The following is a 19,151-nucleotide window of genomic DNA, read 5'->3' as shown; positions in this document are numbered from 1 at the left end:
CTGACTATTAACATATCCAAATCATGACACTTTATTTCACCACCAAACCTGTTCTTGCCCTCAGTTTTTTCGTGTCCTTAAATGACCCCTCAGGCCATCAAGTTCTCAACAAGAATCTGGTTCTTGGCATCCTCTTTCTTACCAGCCACATGTAGTGCCTCCTCAAGTTGTGCCGTTTCTTATCTCAAGTGTAAGTGGGTGCTTTTTCCTCCACTCACTGCCAATGCCAGTACCCAAGCAGCTTCAGCTCCAGTCAGGAGGCCCCTAACTGGTCTCCCTTTTTATAGGTTTTGCTTTTTGCACTCAGTTCTTTTTAACACAATACCCTGAAAGATCTTTTCAAAAATTAAATCAGGCCAGGCGTGGTAGCACATGGCTGTGATCCCAGCATTCAGAAGGCTGAGGCAAGAGGATTGTTAAGAGTTCAAGAGCAGCATGGGCTACAAAATGAGCTCAAGACTAGCCTGAACTCCGTAGCAAGACCCTGTCTCAAAAGTAGAAAAATAAATAAATAAATAAATAAAAATAAATCAGGTCTTGGGACTGGCAAGATAGCTCAGCAGACTTAGCGGCTGCTTAGGCAAGCTTATACAAGTGCAGGGACTGTGGTTGGATCCCTGGCACCACATGCCACGTCAGCCACACCCCCAGGGCAGGCTGAGCTGGCCAGAGTCCAAGTGTAGTAGCACATGCCTGTAATCCCAGCACTAGGGAGGCTAAAAACAGGAGGATCACTATGCGTCCATGCTGCGTAGTGAAACCCTGTAACAACCAAATACATTAAAAATAATAAACTAATCAGATCTATCATTTTTCAATCCAAATCTTATATTAACTTTCTCTTGGAATACAAATAAAACCAAAATTATTTATTATGGCGCACAAAGGCCTATGCATTCTGGCTCTACCTGGCTTACCACTCTCTTCTGTCTCCCTCTGTCTGTCTGTCTGTCTGTCTGTCTGTCTCTCTCTCTCTCTCTCTCTCTCTCTCTCTCCATTCCAACCACCTGGCCTCTTTCCATTTTCTCATCCCACGGTCTTAGCACAGATGGTTTCTACTACCTGGAAGGCTCCTCTTCCCATCCTGTAGCCAGTAGGTAGCATTTCATGGTTTGGAGCTTAGCTGCTATCTCCTGCTCACTCCACGCGCTCACTTCTTTGCCAGTCTCTGCTGCAAGAGGATTCCCAGGACTGTCACAGTCTCCTGTTTCTCACTGCACATGCCACAGTTTGTAACTATGTGCATTTGCAGTTGATATGCATAATAACTCTCCCCAGCTTCCCCAGTATTTCCCTTGGAACTGGAATTATGTCTGTTCTCTTTCCAGAATTAATTAGTTAATTAACTAATTAATGTATTTGGTACAGGGTCTGACTATATAGCTTGAACTTCTAATGATCCTCCCATTTCAGCCTCCCCAGTGTTGGGATCACAGGCATATGCCACCATGCCCAGTCTTGGTAGCTGGCTTAGCACACCCAGTGCTGTGGCCAGTAAGACTTGTGGTGCCAGCAATCGAATCCTGCTCCCTGTGCTTGCCTAAGCAGGCATTTAGTGTGCTGAGTTATCCTTGCTGGCCCTTCTTTCCATAGTTTAATAGGGTCTAACACACCATAGGTTAAAAAAAAAAGTTGCAGGGACTAGGGAGATAGCTCGACAGTCTTAAGTGCCTGCTTGGCAAGTGCAAGGACCTGGGTTCAATCCCCGGTACCACACACCGTGCCAGCCACTGAAACTGGGCATAGTGGCGCATGCCTGTAATCCTAGCACTGGGGAGGTTGAGACAGGAGGATTGCTGTGAGTCCAAACTGCACAGCAAGACAATGTACCGAGTAAATAAAAGACTTTTAAAAATGTAAAAAGTTGCAGAAGAATCACTTTAAAAATTAAGCTAGGTTTATTTTTTTCAAAATTATCTTAATTTATTATTTATTTTCATGTATTTAGTACAGGGCCTACAGGGTCTCATTACACAGATTGGACTCATAGTGGTCCTCCTGTTTTCAGCCTCCCAATCACTGGGATTATAGGTGTACACCACCATGCGCAGTCTCAATCCCTGTCTCATTGCACCCTGGGGGCGGAGCCCTCACAGTGGGGATTGAACCTCATTCCCTGCATCTGCCTAAGCAGGTGCTTTAATTGGCTGAGCTATCTCACTAGCCCTTGTTTTTTGTTTTTGTTTTTGTTTTTTTAGGTTATGTATCTTTAAGGAAGACATGGGAAACTAAGAAAACTCTTTCAACATTTTTTTCAAGCTATTGGAACTATTTTAGGAACAGTATTTGGCTAAATATTCATTCATCCAAAGGAAAATGTTGCATGTGATTATTATATGATTTGGGTCTATTTTTAAAATAGAAAGAAAACTTTTAATGGAAAGCCTACGTTTTTAAAATTACTACTCTTTTTACATATTTAGGGCTCAGTTCACTAAAATGTTTAAATTCTTGGCTCGACTCCTTAAACCTAGTACAAAGATCACATTAGAATTCATTTTAATAGACACTGTAAGCACAGTATCCAATCTCATATCATCATGCTGGGCTCTTTTATTATGAAAGTCATAGGAAGCTGAGCCTGAGGCTGCTGAACACATTGAGGGTGTATCCAGGGCTGGGGATGGTGCCAGCTCTATTGTTTATGTAATATTTTTTCCACCTTTATCTGCAGTGTGCGATGGATATTGACTTTTGAGAAACAACTTCTTTGACCCCATCTCCCAGTTGGGAAAAAACCTGCCAAGATGACATCTGGCTAGGAAAAAAGGGATCAAAGAAGCATAAGGAAAGAAAAATGAGAGCTGTTTAATAAGTAGTTTTGTGTCTCTTTTTTAGATCTGTCAGAGAGAAGAGTGTCAGAGTTTTTCAGGGTCGTCATTCCTTTATCTCTTAAAAAAGCTCAGTGAAACCTAAGGTTGCCTATTGTTTACACTATTGATTGTGAAGGTTGGGTTTACTTAGAACATAGTAAAATGTCGTTTTGATTTTAAAAGTAATTCTGATTTACTGAAATTAAGATGAAATTCAATTAGTTGTGATATTTATCACTATTCATGTCTGTTTTATTTTTTCTTGAAGAGGAAAATAGTCATGTTTGTTTTCCTCCTAACTTTTAGGCATAGTACTTGGGGAGTTTTTAAATATTATAAAGAAAAAGAAGGAAGCTCAACTGTATCGGAATGAGATGAGACACATCTTCACAGCTTTTGATGTGCACTGTAAGTGTGCTTCAAATGTTTAAAGTGTTCTTATATAAAAATTGTTAAGGAATTGTGAATGGGAGTGTATTAGATCAAATATACCATACACTTGGGGGATCACGTCACTGTATTCTTTAGCTATTACCTTAGATGTTGGTGTGCTTTTTTCCCTCCCATTGTGATCTTAAATTCCTGTCATATACTATGGATACAGTATTTACAGTTGTATAATTGTACTTCTCTGCTGTACTTCTGTACTTGCATATTGTACCTATACTGTAATGGTGACAGCAAGCAGACTGCATTTGAGGGGACATAGGCTACAAGCCACCCATGGAAGTAGATAGCCTTCTCATTCAACTCCTTCTCTGATCCACACGTTTGGAGTTGTTTTTCTACACTAGATAGGATCGCCGCAGGTCCCGACCCCACAGATCCCATACATAATTAAAAGACTTGTGATTCCAGGTTCAGTATCTTCAGCACTACTGTATTTCCCTCTTAAATAAGACATCACAGTTTAGTACCAAGCAAGAAAAAAGCTGAATTCTGAAGACTGCAATACGTTGGCATTTTGCAAAGACTTGACGTTTAATGTGATATCACAGCAATGTCTGTGTATAGTCCTTTCCTGGGACTTAGAGAATCTGAAGGATGGCAGGGCTGGCAGTGACTCTCAGGTATCTAGGACACACGAACAGGAGGCTCTCGCTGGGTACTTAAGTTCCCCCACTAAGACAGTATCAGATCACCTGGTATGTAAAAACAACTATACATTACTTCTTTTCTCCTGAAATATTAAAACAACATTGTACACAGATCTTACAGCTGAAATAATAGTTCACAGCATTTATAGAAGAAAGTAAAAGCTTTATATTTTGTTTTCAAATAGATCGTGGCTATTTAACTTTGGAAGATTTCAAAAAAGCATTCAGGCAGGTGGCTCCCAGATTACCTGGAAGGACTGTTGTTGAAGTTTTCAGGTAAGGCACTACTCACTTTCTATCCATCTACCCTCTGATTTACCATTTGCATTTGCAGGAAACTCTAACTTGCACTGATTTTCCACCTGTGGATGTTTCCACCTCCCAGAGTAGTGCCATAATCTGGGAGAGAAATCTGCAGTTAGCTATTGCCTGGTCGCAATGATAGTGGGTACTGAGGTGGATGCAAGCTTGCACACCAGGAGGATGCATGAAAACGCTCGTTCATAGTGCCAGGGAAGGAGTATGACTTTGTATGTTTATATATCCACCAGAAATGAAGCTTTCTTCATATTTAATGTGAGTACTAGTGTTCTCCCACGTTCTGGGTATGTCTGACTCAGGTTATGCATGGTTCTGAAGTAGCCTGGGAAGAGATGTTGGACGTGTTCAGTGGTGTCTGGTGGCTTGCTTGCTGTATAAGAGGCTATTGGCTTGGGTTGCAGTTCATGCATGCCCAAAAGTTTACAGTATATAGTTCTTAAGAACTAATCTGGAGAAAATGGACAAGTAGCTTAAAAGTAGTTTCTCTGACAGAACCGCAGGCTGAAGGTAATATTAACAGTGTGGGCCCATGCAGGTGTGAGAGAATGCCTGTGCTGACCCTTCTCTGACAGCTTGCATGAGCTCTTTGTTTATCAGTTCTTAATTAGGGTTCAGTGCACCAGTGAAAGCTAGAAAGACAAATACCGGGAGCTCACAAAATGTCTTTCCTTCTCACATAGACTTAGCAACCCAGAGCGGACTGATGACAGCACACCTCTCAAGGATCCAGGTTCTGCATCTCTTGTTGCTCTGGCTGCCTTAACACCTGGCTTCTCCTTGCTTCATGCTTGGCTGCCTAAGGTGCAGCCATCGAATCTGAATTCCAGCCAGTTAGGTGGAAAGGAGGCAAGATCTCCCCTTGCTTTCAAGCTACAGATTAGGGGCCGTTGAGATAGCTCAACAGACTAAAGTGCCTGCTTAGGCAAGTGCAGAGACTGTGGCTGTATCCCTGGCACCACATGCTGCACCAACCCGCCCCCAGGGCAGGCTGAGCTGGCGAGAGTCCAGGCATAGTGTTGCACACCTGTAATCCCAGCGCTGGGGAGGCTAAAAGCATGAGGATCACCACAAGTCTTAGCTGTGTAGTGAGACCCTGCACCAACCAAATACATTAAAAAATAATAAAAAATTGAAAAAATATAGAGCTACAAATTATTCCCACTTAAGTTATACCAGCTGACTCTTAGATACAGAGCTGTGTGTCTCTGGAAAGGAAAGGGTAAGGGAAATTGGGAACTGTAGGCTTTGCTTTGGGCATTCATGTGCTCATTAATGGAGGTTCTGAGCGTGAGGAAAGAGAGATGGGTATGGGGAGAAAAGTAATTTAGGAAAATCTGACCAGAAGCCAGCTCTTCTCAATGGAAATTAGCAAGCAGGTTATTTGAATAAGAATTTGCACACATTAACAGTGAATGTATGGAATGCATTTGCTGTATCATTCACAAGCAAGCTATTGAGCTTGAAGAGGAGCAAAGAAATTAATGCCAGAAGCATACAAAGTACTGCTGTATAAGACAAGATCACTCAGTTGATTTCAGAAGCAAGTTTTTTAAAAAGTATACACCCTTTTATATACTTCGTGATGAGATTGGTAATGAATATCAATATATTTCTACCACACAGAAGTTGTTTTTCTCAGGAGGAACCAACAATTGTTACTCCCTTTTCTTGTGTGGAAACCAATTTGCCCAAATTTGCTGGCCTTTGTGCCACAGATGGTTTTAGTAGATGCTACTTTGTAGAGATTTTTGAAAAATATATATTTTAAATATAGCCCTTGGACTGGGGAGATAGCTCAGTTGAATAAGCACTTGCCTGGCATGTGCAAGGGCCTGAGTTCAATCCCAGGCCCCAAAGAAAAAAAAATAAATATAGCCCTTAAAGGCAGAAGCAGTGAGCTAGGAAGTGAGTGCTTCCAGAAGAAACTTGTGCTTCAGGGAGAGGACTTTTAAAAACAGATGCTTGGAAGTATGATTTTGTATTAAACATGATATGTGTTGCCTTTTGAGACTCTAAACATCTTCATGTTCATTAATTTGGAAATGGGATGTCCTAACCTTGCTGAAATATCTTGTGAAGTTTTGGTGGTTTTAAATCACAGGGGTTTTTTTAAGTATACAAATTCAATAGTTTTAATACGTTTTCAAGAGCAAGGACTTGATATTAGGAAAGATGAACGTTTATGTACTGAATTTCAGTTAGAAATAATAATAATATGAAAATCGAAAGCACCTAATCTTTTTCATTGTCAAAGGAAGGAATTGAAAACTGAGGTTGTCAGGACCACGATTGCCCTTTTTCACTTATTTTTTTTCTCCTTTTTCATTTAGATCACTGCAATGTGATGAAATATCTATTTGAGCCTCTAAAACAAAGCAAATTGAACTTTACACTGCTCAGTCACCATGGAGTAAGCCAAGATGTACAGAAATAAAGCTATACCACATCACGTTATTGTTAAGAAGTATTACCAAGATTTTCTGGTGACAGCCAAAAATCACTTGTCATTAACACATGTCTATCAAATTATTTAGAAATACCTATATCATATTTTTATAATACACATACCTATATCATATGTATATATAGTGTATATGTAATCTATAAATACACAATATTCATATTGTGGATTGTATATACTTAGATCTTGGACTGTTTAGTACGATTTTGTATTCAAAATATTTTGAAGACCATTGTACTATCAATCAAAACAAGTCATTTTAGTTAGTCACTATGCCCTCGGTTACTTTGTTAAATCATATTAAAATCATAATCCATAACCAGAATAAATGAGTAAAAAGTGTAAGTACTGAACTCAAAAAGGCAAGAAAAATATCTTTTCTGAGTAAATTGAAGTACACCAAAGAAATAAAGGTATCTATTACACACACACACCCTTACTTACATCCTTGTTTCAGTGATACAGACAGTTTTGAAGAACAAGAAAAACATCAGCTGTTGAGGCTGTCGGTAATGTAAAATTTCATAATATTTCGCAGGCTAGACTCACTTTTTGAGCAATGCAGTTCATTGCCTGTTCTCACATTTCCCAGAAGAAAACTGGCATCTGGGGAGTAGTATAAGAGGGTAACTAGAGACATTTCAACTAGGCCAGAGTCCTCTGGGGTTCAGGTGCCTAAGGAAGTAAATCTTCATGATCTTCAGAACTAAGATGATAACAAAACATGATTGCAGAACAGAATGTGAATGTGAATGCTATAAACTCTGACAGTAAATATGCATACAGTATATATTTCTTTTTTGTATTTTTAAGGAAGGGTCTACAGGGTGTTCAGGGTCTCACTGCATAGATTGGACTTGTAGTGATCCTCCTGTTCCCAGCCTCCCTAGAGCTGGGATTATGGGCATGCATCACCATGCCCAATCTCAGTTGCCATCTCAGCATGCCCCAGGGGTGGGCCAGCACAGCAGGCTGGGGGATCAAAGCCCCGGCCCCTGTGTCTGCTTGCACGCACTTATTTGGCCAGCCCATATTTTCTAAATTTAGCTGCCTCGTTCTTTCCAAAGAACTTGTTAGAGATTAATGGTAGTCTCTGTCAGAAGCACTTGTCCATGTAATACTTTTCACTTTGTAAACCAAACCAAACCACAGCAGTAAAACTAACCAACCACCAGATAGACATCAGGCACAAGTAATTCAGGGAGAGAGTCTTGGATATATGGCATTAAAGAGTCATTTTACCCTATATCTGATAGCGACATTAGAATATCTCTCCCTAATTCTTAGAGTGTGGGTGATTTGTTGCCTAATTTTTCTGGTGTTTACTTTAGAGATATTTATTGCAAATAAAAGTTATGTGATTTTAAAATATATATTGTTTAGAAATATATATTGTATAGAAATATATATTGTATGTATATTTACTGTCAGGGTTTATAGCATTTACATTCTGTTCTGCAATCATGTTTTGTTATCCTCTTAGTTCTATCATTAAATGAACTGAAAGCTCTTCTCCAAGCCATGTGCCACAGTTTTCATCTGGCTCAAGTTTATCTTCTTTTATGGATGACAAAAACTATAGTCCTTGTTGTCTTTCATATTAAAAAATATTTATCTGGGTCTTTGTACTTGACTAAAATTATAGAATGGATTAGATGCTGGCATTTTAGTCATCTTCATTTTCCTTTTTTTCCGTTTTTTCTTTTGTCCGTCCTTCCGTCCTTCCTTCCTTCCTTCCTTCCTTCCTTCCTTCCTTCCTTCCTTCCTTCCTTCCTTCTGTTGAACTGGAGCTAGAACCCAGGGCCTCCCTATTGAACTATCCCATTTCTTTGAAAAAAATTTTGACACAGAGTCTTAAACTGAGTGAGTGACTAAGCTCAGACTTATAAACCTCCTGCATCAGCCTCCCAGTGTGTTGGGACCACAGGTGTGTGCCACCATGCACCCTTCTTTTTCTATGGAATTCTGTTTTATACTTATGTTAGAAGTACCTTCACATTTTTTTTAGGTTTTATTTTTTATTTAAACTCCTTTCTTGAGTTGTACATTCTAATATTATATGCCTTTTTATTATTTTGATGTGTCTAGTTATTTTATAGTATCTCCTCTAAGCCTTTCTGTATCTTTCAACTCTTATATTCTAGAGATGTTTGCTTTATTAAGGAAAATAGTAGTCTTTGAGATTTTATTTTAATGGGTGATTACTTAATGCATGCTAATTATAACTTTGCCCATCTGAATGAATGAATGAATGAATGAGAGCATGTTTTTTCCTGAAACAAGAGTCTGAGGAATGAGTTACTTCCTTAAATTTCTCATATGAAAACGGAAACCAAAACTTAGCATAACTTTTATCTCTTAAAAATATTGTAAAATGTTTAATATTTGGGCTCCAAAGTTTGAGACTTTTCAGTGTTTGAAACTTATAACTGCTTTCCTCTTAGAGCTGGTAGTCATAATTTGCATATTTGGGTACTGAAGTATCTTAGGCTGTATCAAAGATGGTGTTTCATTATTAGTCAGAAATTGTTAGTAACTGTTTTCTTGAACATCTTTTTCTGCTACCCACTAAAAATGGCAGAAGTAGAAGATGCGTAAGAGCTGAATAGTACTGTTTGTACTATAGAATTAATGTCAGATCATAAGCCATTTCTAGCACTCAAAGGTTAAAACAAGAAAAATATTTTTTCTTTAACACTAATAGAACTTGCTAAACACTTCATAGTGGTGCCTTTTTAAAAAATGTTTAAAAGTCTCCAGCAACTCTGATGGGTACAGTTAAAACTTTTGAACCTGGTTTTCCAACATCTGGCCCCATTTCCAACATCTGGCCCCATTTCCAACATCTGGCCCCTTTCCAGACTCATCTTTCATTAGTCCCAAATTTCTGTGTTTCTCTTGGCAGAGCATTGGTTCCTTTGATTATATGACATGCATTTCTATTTCATTCTGTTTTCCTTGCCTGGCAATGACTTTCCTTACTCCAAACTTACCCAAATTTGAACTGTCTTTTAAGACTGCTCAACAAAATCGTGTTTTCCCTATTTAAACAGTCCTGTCTTCTTTCTGTACTGTTTGAAGGTACTTATTGTTGTAGATTACTCCTGTCAGTTGACTTGATAAACAGAAATGAAGATTTTATAATTATATCCATAAAGTACTATAAGCTCTTTGAATATATGAGTTTATCTCCACAGTCCTGTCATTTTGCCTTATGCATTGTAGTTAATAAATAATTATAGGTCCATTGTCACTTACTCCAAATACCCAGTGACAGTAAATTCTCCCTTACAGTTTTCTTCTTGGTTTAATTTATTTCTTATAAACTAGGAAAGAGTATATTGAAATGCAATCATGAGCTTTATAGACACATGCGGCTTCATTTTCCATCTTCTCTTTCTACATATGATTTTCATGAATTAATCTTTGATGGCCTCTCTCTGCTTTATTTTGGGGATTTTCAGTCCATGGCTTAGCCTCAGCTGTCAACAGGGAGCTGGCTTAATGTTCTTCTTTGGCTTTCCCTGCCATCAGCACCCAGCATGTTTCTGGCTGGCATTTTTCTCTGGATGGTATGTTTGCTCCTCCGTGCCTAGGGCCCTTCTCCATCTTATTATAAGCACTGATGTTTGTACATTCCTACCACCTGTCAATTGGCAAAAATCTCTGGGAAGCTGCTCTTGCTTTGTAGCCATGAAATGAAATGCGGATGTGTAGAAGGCCTGTGTCCTGACCCAGAGCCCAGGATTCTGAGTGCGTGGGCCGGTTGCCACAGACCCATGTGGAGTGGAAGTGCTGAGGCACCAAAGCACTCTTCACTCCCATATACAGACATTTAAATTACATCTTGCTATTTTTGGTGTAAGAATCCACTTCTTTATGTTACGTAGAGTAAGATCAAAGACTGTAGAACATCTAGCTGTCCTTCTTGGGGAATAAAAATTGGTTGAAAAGGGCTGGAAATATAGCTCAGCAGAACAGGCACCTGCCTGGCAAGTGCAAGGTCCTGAGTTTGATTCCTGATTGATTAAATAAATACATTGAAAATTAATGTCATAATTTATTGAATAATATCAATATCAGAATGTTAGTGTGGGTTAGTGGTTTAGAAATCAAATTTTAGAAGGGAATGAAGGGTATTCACTCGGCATAAGAAATATGTATGCCTCGTATCATGGTCATTATAGACAAAGGATTGTCATGAGCTAGGGTACAGTGAACAGGCACTTCCACTGCACTGAATGGAGGAGCCTCACAGTGTCAAAAGGGCCTAAAAGAAAGTGACTTAAGATATCTTTTTTTCTTCTATTTAAATAGTTTCTTTTTTATATTAATTTTATTGAGAAAAAAGTAGCAATGAGGCAGTTTCAAAACAGGTTAGTAGGACAGTTACAACAATTAATACATTATATGTTATTGTCTTTGTGTCATTTGTTTTTTTTTCAAACCATTTATATCTCTTTGGAAGTGTTATTTCAGTTTTTAGCTTCCCATAAGTCATTCTGTAAGCAGCCATTATGTTAACCTATCATTTTCTTAAGTAGTTTTTTAAAAGATAAAGTTTCTCAGTCATTATTTTAAGTGTCAGAATGAACCTAAATATTGTTATTTATTTTATTTATTTATTTTTTTCCTTTACTGGGGATCAAACTCAGGACCTTGCACTTGCTGGGCAGGCACTTATTGCTGCTGAGCTATCTCCCTGGCTGTTCTGTGACTTTAGTAAGATCACAGTAGAGTGAGTACCTAATTTGATGGACATTATTGTTGATTTGTAAGCTTCTGTGTACATTGTAGGCATAATGTATTGGAAGCTTTATCAAACTTAGGACCTTGATCTTGCTAGGCAGGCACTTAAGCCACTGAGCTACATCCTCAGCTCAGAAAGTTTAAAAAGACTGGAAATCCTAAATCCTGTCTCATTCTTTGCAGCCACACATATATTGCAGTCATGAGCCATACCTGCCATGTGAATGTCAAGGCCAAAGAAATAGACTTCTTGAGTTTCTACTTTTCATTTCGTGAATTTTTATTTTTGTTTCAAGATTTTGTGGTCAGAGAGTCCTTTATCTGATTATCTTCTTGGATCTATTTACTGAATGAGAACTATGAATATCTGCAGCTTTTCAAGTTGATCTCAAAATTTTCTCTCCAAGGGACTTCTAGAGACTGTCCCAAAATGTATTGAACAAAACTATATTTATAAAATTCAGCTTTAAAAAGATAAACATTTGAAAGGCCGACCAAATAGCTCAGCAGGTTAAAGCATCTGCTTAGGCAGATGGCGGGGGCTAGGAGTTCCATTCCCTTGCCTTCCATGCTGGCCCCACCCGCTGGGGGGGTGTGCACTGAGATGGTGATTGAGACTGGGCATGGTGTCGCATACCTGTAATCCCAGCACTTGGGAGGCTGTAAACAGGAGGATCACTACAAGTCTGATCTACATAATGAGACCCTGTAGATCTTGTAGACCCTGTCCTAAATAAAAAAATAAAATAAAATAAACATTTAAAGTATCAGCCATGCTGGCTATCATGTTCTGGTCATTACATGTTGTATATTCTGTATGTCCATGTATTGAAACGCCACACTGTGCCCCATAAATGTGTATAAGCATTATGTCTCAAAATTTTTAACAAGTCCAGCTATAGAATTATTTGCTAGTCTTTTGAATAAAATGGCAGTTTTCCCAAGATTGTTGATGGATTTTTGTTCTACAAAAAAAGAATTTTTGACTTGTACTTGAGAACAAATAGTCCTTTAATCAGCAGAACTTTAGAACTAGTGCTGTAGGAATCAAAGCTTAGAAATTGGACCAGGAACCAAATAGAGAAGAGTGATGACTTTTATGATTTTCATGGAGAACTCATTGATTTGTTTCTTCAGTTAAACTAACAGTTCATGTAATCAAGGATGTTATTAGATAGGAAGGAATGTTTAATTTCTTTTGCATTTAGCATACCCAGAGTTGTTTTTATTTTGATTAGTACATGTTTGCAGTATGTAATGGTCCCATTCATCGTGAGGTGCTCCTCTGTGTGCATAACACATCCTTAAGTCTTTTCCTGTTCCTTTCTCTGCTTCTCCTTCCTGCTCCTGTCCTCTCTTGCTTTCCTTCCCATTTGAGAGTTGTTTCCTATCATCATCTTTTAGTTTGTTTTTTAATTTATTTACATTTTGGGCTTCTTGTATAAGAGAAGCCACACAGTATTTAAGCTAGTGTGTCTGATTTATTTCACCTAACATTATGGTCTCAAGGAGGATGCCCAGATTTTGTAGTTTTTTTCTTGTATTAAATTCACCCAGATGTACATTCTACTTGCTCTATAAAGAACAGTGGTTAAATTACTTCTTATTTTGAGAGCAGGCTCTCCCCTACACCCTACCTACTTGAGTTCCAAGGTAAAGGAAAGGTAGGCAGAGGAAGTTGGAGAAGGTAAAGGAAATTCTTTATCTTCTGCTTTAACCCCTAATCTGTCAGAAATATGTGTTTTGAGATGGTCTCACTGCGTAGTCTAGGCTGGCTTGAATTCACTGTGTAGTCTAGAATGGCCTTGAACTCATGGTGGTCACCACGCCTCAGCCTCTCCAACGCTCGGATTACAGGTGTGCGCCGCTACCCTCAGCTGCTTCTTTAGGTTTTTACTTCGTTATTTGTGTAGGTACTGCCGAAGTGAGCACAACTTATTTGTAAACCTTTTATTATTGCCAGTGTTAGAATGTGGGCGTAACGGGAGAGGCACAGAGGGCATTCATCGTCTTGCTCCCCACAGCTCGTAGTACAGTTGTGTACTATGTTTGGCTGCCTTTTGAATAAAACGAACAGGCATTTTGTTATGTTGGTGGTGTTTTTGTTGCTTTACTCTCCGAGGGTCACTGGTGCCATGGAATGGTCCTGGATGGAGTCCAGTCAAGCCCCTGGCTGGGAATCAGGAGTCCTCGTCACAGCCTTACTGCTGAGCTGCCCTTCCGCCTCTCTGAGGCACAGTCCTCGTCTCGGAAGCAGGCTGCCGGCCTGGGTGATCTGGCAGGCCTCATGTAGCTCGAAATTTTCTGGTGGGGCTATTTATCATGGAGAGTGGCATGGCAGACTCCCTTATTTTTTTCTGTGTACCACAGATATTATTCAGAAGCTTACCACAGCATGAATACCGATGTGGTCTGTCATTGTGACAAAAACTGTTCTCAAGAGGAAATTACGGGGTTTGACAGCCATCCAACTCTAGGTTTAGTTTTTGAGATGTCACTATAACAAGTGTTATGGTCACTGTATCCAATTCCTCATCTACATATGTGGCGGTATATGCTATTCTTGCCGAACATTTCTTTTAATTCAGCTGTCACAAAGAAAACTGCTGCCATGATTTCTTTCTGTGACCAAACGTTGCTAACCCTTTCAGTCATCCTTGATGTTATTAATAGCTGCACATCATGAATGTATTCATGCCATTTTCCTTTATAGAAAAAGGTATCATTTTCTTGTATTTTTCCTTTGTAGTAGGTAGCAAATTCCTGGGTGGAAATTTTAATAATATTGCATGCTTTATTTATAAAATGAGAGAAATTTATATTTATTAAAAAGAACTATATATCTTTTGAGATATTTAAATCAATATCCTTTTAGAATGTCATGGAGAAACAGGCTCAGATTTAAGGACTACATTACAGTTTTTATCCTCCTCATAGGCTGACTAAAATCAAGACCAAAGTTTTCAGTGCTACAGTTTTTTTCTCTGATGTTCCAGCTTATGGAAGCCTAGGCATCCCGTCTGCCTACCACCTGCTCACACCTGCTCCTCCTCTGCTCCTCCTTCAGGCTACTTTGGAAAGGCTAAGTGACATTAGCAGTATCAAGGAGTTTCTATTATTTTTTTAAAATTAATTTTATTGAGAAACAAATAGCAATGAGACAGTTTCAAAACCAATTAATAGGACAGTTTCAATAATTAATACATTGCATATTGTTGTCTTCATAGTGGTTATTCATAGTACAAGATGCAGACATGATAATCCTGTCCAAACACTATTAGTACAAATCTTTCTTACTGAATTAAGAGAAAGTAGCTGTATATCTATCCTAACTATTTTGAATATACAGATACAAAATGGTCCTTCATTTGTATCCCCCTTTTTTGTTTAGTCTTGTCAGGGAAGGGTATTCCATTGTCATTTAAATATTGTAGGTGCGTGAATTCAGCAAAATATTCCAATATAGTCCAGTAGTCCATAATAGTAGTGGGTTTTCCGTAGGACTGGCAATTTCAGAAGTTGACTTGAGCCTTTTACAGCTCAGCATATTAATATGGCTTTACTTTTTATACCTCGTTTTTATACTTTTCTGCTGGATGTTTAAGACCAAGATAAAGCAAGACCTATATAACAAGAAATGTAACTTTTGTTTCTGCCAAGGTCAGTCAAATCCTCTCAGGATTTATCCTGAAACCCTGTACTGCAGTGTGTCGATCCTTTGTCAGTGTCAGCCATGTGAATGAGTCACAGCCATTGCTTGATCAGTTTGGTTTCTGTGAAAGCCTGTGAGAGAATTTTTTTTCTCTAGGTGACTCTCCTTAGGCACACTCTACATCGTCGATCACTTTCCTCTGTGGCCCTGTAATCTCCTTGATCAGAAAATTAGGGACACAACTGATGTTATAGTATAGGTTCTCCTATGTCCTGAGTCCTTAACTGACCTTGAAAGGCTAGGGCCAAAATGTTGGCTGTCCTTGCAAAAAACCAAAAAAACCCTTTTTCATATAAAAAGAAAAAAAAATACCATGTATGTAACACTATTTTAATTTGTAAAAGAAGAGTCAGTTAATTATACATATATGTAGGAATATGACATATTCACTATTAGCAATTATATTTTTATTTAGTAGAACATGATTTTACTTGCAAGTGAATTTGGATCAATTTGTATTTCTTTAAGAAAATCTAAGCTTATATAGAATTTCAATTGCCATTATTTTCCTGCATTATTAAACAATATTTTATGAAATTTAAAATTGAAAATCTATAAGATATTTTATTATTAGAAAATAAAAGGAGTTTCTAGGTTCAGCCTAATCTCAGGCCCCCTCCAAAGGCACTGAGTCAGATACATTTACTTTAATATGATCCCTGAGTGATTCATGTGCACATTGAACTTTGAAAAATCACTCATCTACCCTCCTACTTAAATTTACAATAATGAGAGTAAATTCTTATTATCTTGTAATGTTACTGCCTGCCTATCATTTGAATGGCTAGATTCCTTATCCTGACATGCAAGGCCCTGTAGACAAAATCTAGTGTGCCTTTCTCATATGGCGCTTTTTTTTTTTTTTTTTTTTTTTTGTGGAACCGGGGATTGAACTCAGGCCCTTGTGCTTGCGAGGCAAGTGCTTATTCTACTGAGCTATCTCCCCAGCCCTTCATATGGCTCTTGGCAGTTCCCAGATCAAGCAGACGGGCATTTTACTCCACCATTGTGGTCTACTTGCCATGTACTGATCATGTTTCCTTGCTCCCCTGGTGTTTTGTTTGTCTGTTTTTAATTTTCCATCTTTTGTTGTTCTGTCTGTTCTCACATCCTCATCCCCATATCTGAATGGTATCTATTCCTTTGTTGGGCACTTTTCTTGATAGCCTTCTCTTATTGTCCAGAGCACAAGATATCCTCCTTATTTCTTACAGCTTCTGTAGCACTTGTCAAATTAATGCAGTCTGTGATAATAACATTATTCATGTACAAGAATGCTACTGGGGTTTATGTGCTGTTTTTGTATCCTACCCTGCTGAATTTGTGATTAGTTCTAGGAGTCTGCTGATGGGCATTTTTTGAGGCCTTATATGTAAATGATCATGTCATCTGCAAATAAGCCTATTTGACTTCTTCTTTTCCTGTATTGTCTCTTTTATTTCTTTCTCTTGCCTGATTGCTCTGGTGAAAGTTTTGAATGCTGTCTTGAACAGTGGTGATGACAGTGAACATCCTTGGCTTGTTCCTGATCTTGGAGGAAAGCGTTCAGTTTTCCTCCATTTAATATGGTGCTGATGTTTGCCGAAGGTGCCAGAAACACACCATGGAGGAAGGATAGCCCCTTTAATTAACATGGAGCTGGGAAAACTGGCTCTCTACGTGCAGAAGATTGAATCTAGACCCATATTTCTCACCATGTACTAAAATGAAATAAAAATAGATCAAAGATCTAAATAATAAAACAGAAATAATATACTGGAAGATAAAATGGATAAAGCTTTTGGAAACAGACAAAGGTAAGGACTCTCTGAATTAGAACTCCGGTTGCACAAGGAATAGTACCAAGACTCAACAAATGGGATTATATCAAATCGAAAAGCAAAGGAAACAGCCAGTCAAGTAAAGAGAAAGCCTACAGAATGGAAAAAAAAATTTTGCTGGAAACTCATTTTCTAGGACAACTAATATCTAGAATTTACAAAGAACTCAAAAACATTGGACCCCCCAATAAAAGATCCAGTCAAAAAATGGGCAATTCAAATGAACAGATAATTCTCAGAAGTATAGATGGCCAGTGAATGCATTAAAAAAGTTCAGTATTTCTGGCCATTAGAGACATGCATATCAAAACAACACTGAGATTTCATCTTATTCTAGAAAGAATGGCCATCATCAAGAAATCAAATAATAACAAATGCTAGCAAGGGTACAGGAGAAAAAAGGAACCCTTCTGCATTGTTGGTGGAAATGTAAAATAGTATAGCCACCATGAAAGCACAGTTTTCAGAAAACTGAAACTAAAAGTTCTTTTTGACTTGGCTATCCCACTTCCAGGTTTCTTCCCAAAAGACTTACAGGCATCATATCACAGTGATGTGTGCATACTCGTGTTTACAGCCGTAGAAGTCAAAATAGCTAAATCTTGGAAGCAGCCTGTATGTCAATCAAAAGATGAACGGATAGGGCCGACCAGATAGCTCGCAGGGACTGGGGTTCAATCCCCAATGTGCTGTGCTGGCCCTATCTCTGGGGTGCGCTGAGACTGCAAGTGAGACTGGGTATGCTGGTGCAGGTCTGAAATCCCAGCACTTGGGAGGCTGAAAACAGGAGAATCACTGCGAGTCTGACCTGTGTAGTGAGACCCCGTAGACCCTGTACCACATTAAAAAAAAAAAGATGAATGGATAAAGAAAGTGTGGCATTTGTACATAACAGAGTACTACTGTGCCATGAAGGGCACATTTGAGTCAGTTATAGAAAAATGGATGCAGCTCAAGATCATAATTTTAAGTAAAATAAATCAGACACATAAGGTTAGGCATCACGTGCTTTCTGTTCTAAGAGAAACCAAAGTATAAGTAAGTTAAACAGCAAAATAAAAAGTTGCACAATAGGAAACAGGCAGATAGATCTTTTGCAGATGGGAAGGGGACCAAGAGATGGAGGGAAGGAGGGAGGAGGCAGGGGAGGGGACATTAGAAAATTAAAAGATGTTACATACATGAACCAACTTCCCAAGGACTATGTAACCATGAAGTACTAAAAACATACACTAGTAACATTTTTAAGTGATAGTAATACTACCACCACTGGCAGTTACCATTTGTTCAGTACTTAGTATGGACCAGGCACTGTGCACATGAACTCTCACAGGAGCCTCGCGGGTCAAGCTCTGCCTCTTCCCATTTTACAGATGAGGTTAAGTTTGCGGAGGTCAGAGGCCCTAAGGCCAACAGATGGTTAATGGTGGAACCAGGACTCAGATGCCAGCAGTGTGCTCCTAGCCACTCCCATACTCCTCTCTTTCTTTTGCAGTGTGAATGTCCTGAGGGTAAGAACGCAGCCTTTGTAGCCCTGCAGGGCCCAGCATAAGCTTGAGGAAACAGAGCACATTCTCCTTTCCCAAAAGGTGTTCTTGATAAACTGGTTGCATGATTGGGTAGCTTTTCTCTCTTCATATCGATTGGTTGGGTTTGAGTTGTTAATCCTTGAGATTTCATTTGATTATCTGCAATATAAACAAAAGAAACCGCTTATGAAAATACACAGAAGAAAGCTGATGCAGCATTTTATCCCATGAAATCGTAGCAGGCATTCCAGTTCCTGTGCTTTGATATAAATGCCTGTGTTATGCATCTTGCCTAGGAAATTATATCACAATTCCAAAATATTTGCCAAATGAATTAAAAAAGCAAAAATTTTTAAATTGATTAATGAAGTTTTATTATACTTTTAGCTAAAGTTGCTAAAATCAATACTTTTTTTTTCTTTTTAGGACAGGATTATACTTCATGTCACTTAGAAGGCCTTTTGAATGAATGACTGTGAGTTTAGCACTGTTTCATGAGCTCCACCTTGCCCACATTCTGTGCTCATTTTCTCTCCTTCTTACTCCTTGCTACTAGAGAAAACCAAAGCAAAGTAGCAATGAAGCCCCACATAGACTTGGGGTGGGTAGCGCCTCTTTACTCTGCTCTTCCCATTGCTCAGCCTGTGCT

The 19,151-nt window shown here is 38.7% G+C and overlaps 1 protein-coding gene across 1 annotated transcript in view; it reads left to right on the top strand.

The window, feature by feature from the left end:
* The window catches only part of Efcab11 (EF-hand calcium binding domain 11), a 192,723-nt gene that overhangs the window by 39,957 nt on the left and 133,615 nt on the right, over nucleotides 1–19,151 (top strand). Inside the window, exons 3-4 of the mRNA XM_023719624.1 lie at nucleotides 3,116–3,221; nucleotides 4,096–4,186. Coding sequence (XP_023575392.1) covers nucleotides 3,116–3,221; nucleotides 4,096–4,186 — 197 coding nt within the window. The remainder of the gene's footprint in view (nucleotides 1–3,115; nucleotides 3,222–4,095; nucleotides 4,187–19,151) is intronic.

This window comes from Octodon degus, unplaced genomic scaffold (assembly GCF_000260255.1).
Source record: "Octodon degus isolate 3935 unplaced genomic scaffold, OctDeg1.0 scaffold00070, whole genome shotgun sequence".
Lineage (NCBI taxonomy): Eukaryota > Metazoa > Chordata > Mammalia > Rodentia > Octodontidae > Octodon > Octodon degus.
Note: the sequence above shows the minus strand (reverse complement) of the source record. Positions and strands in the feature narration are given on the sequence as shown.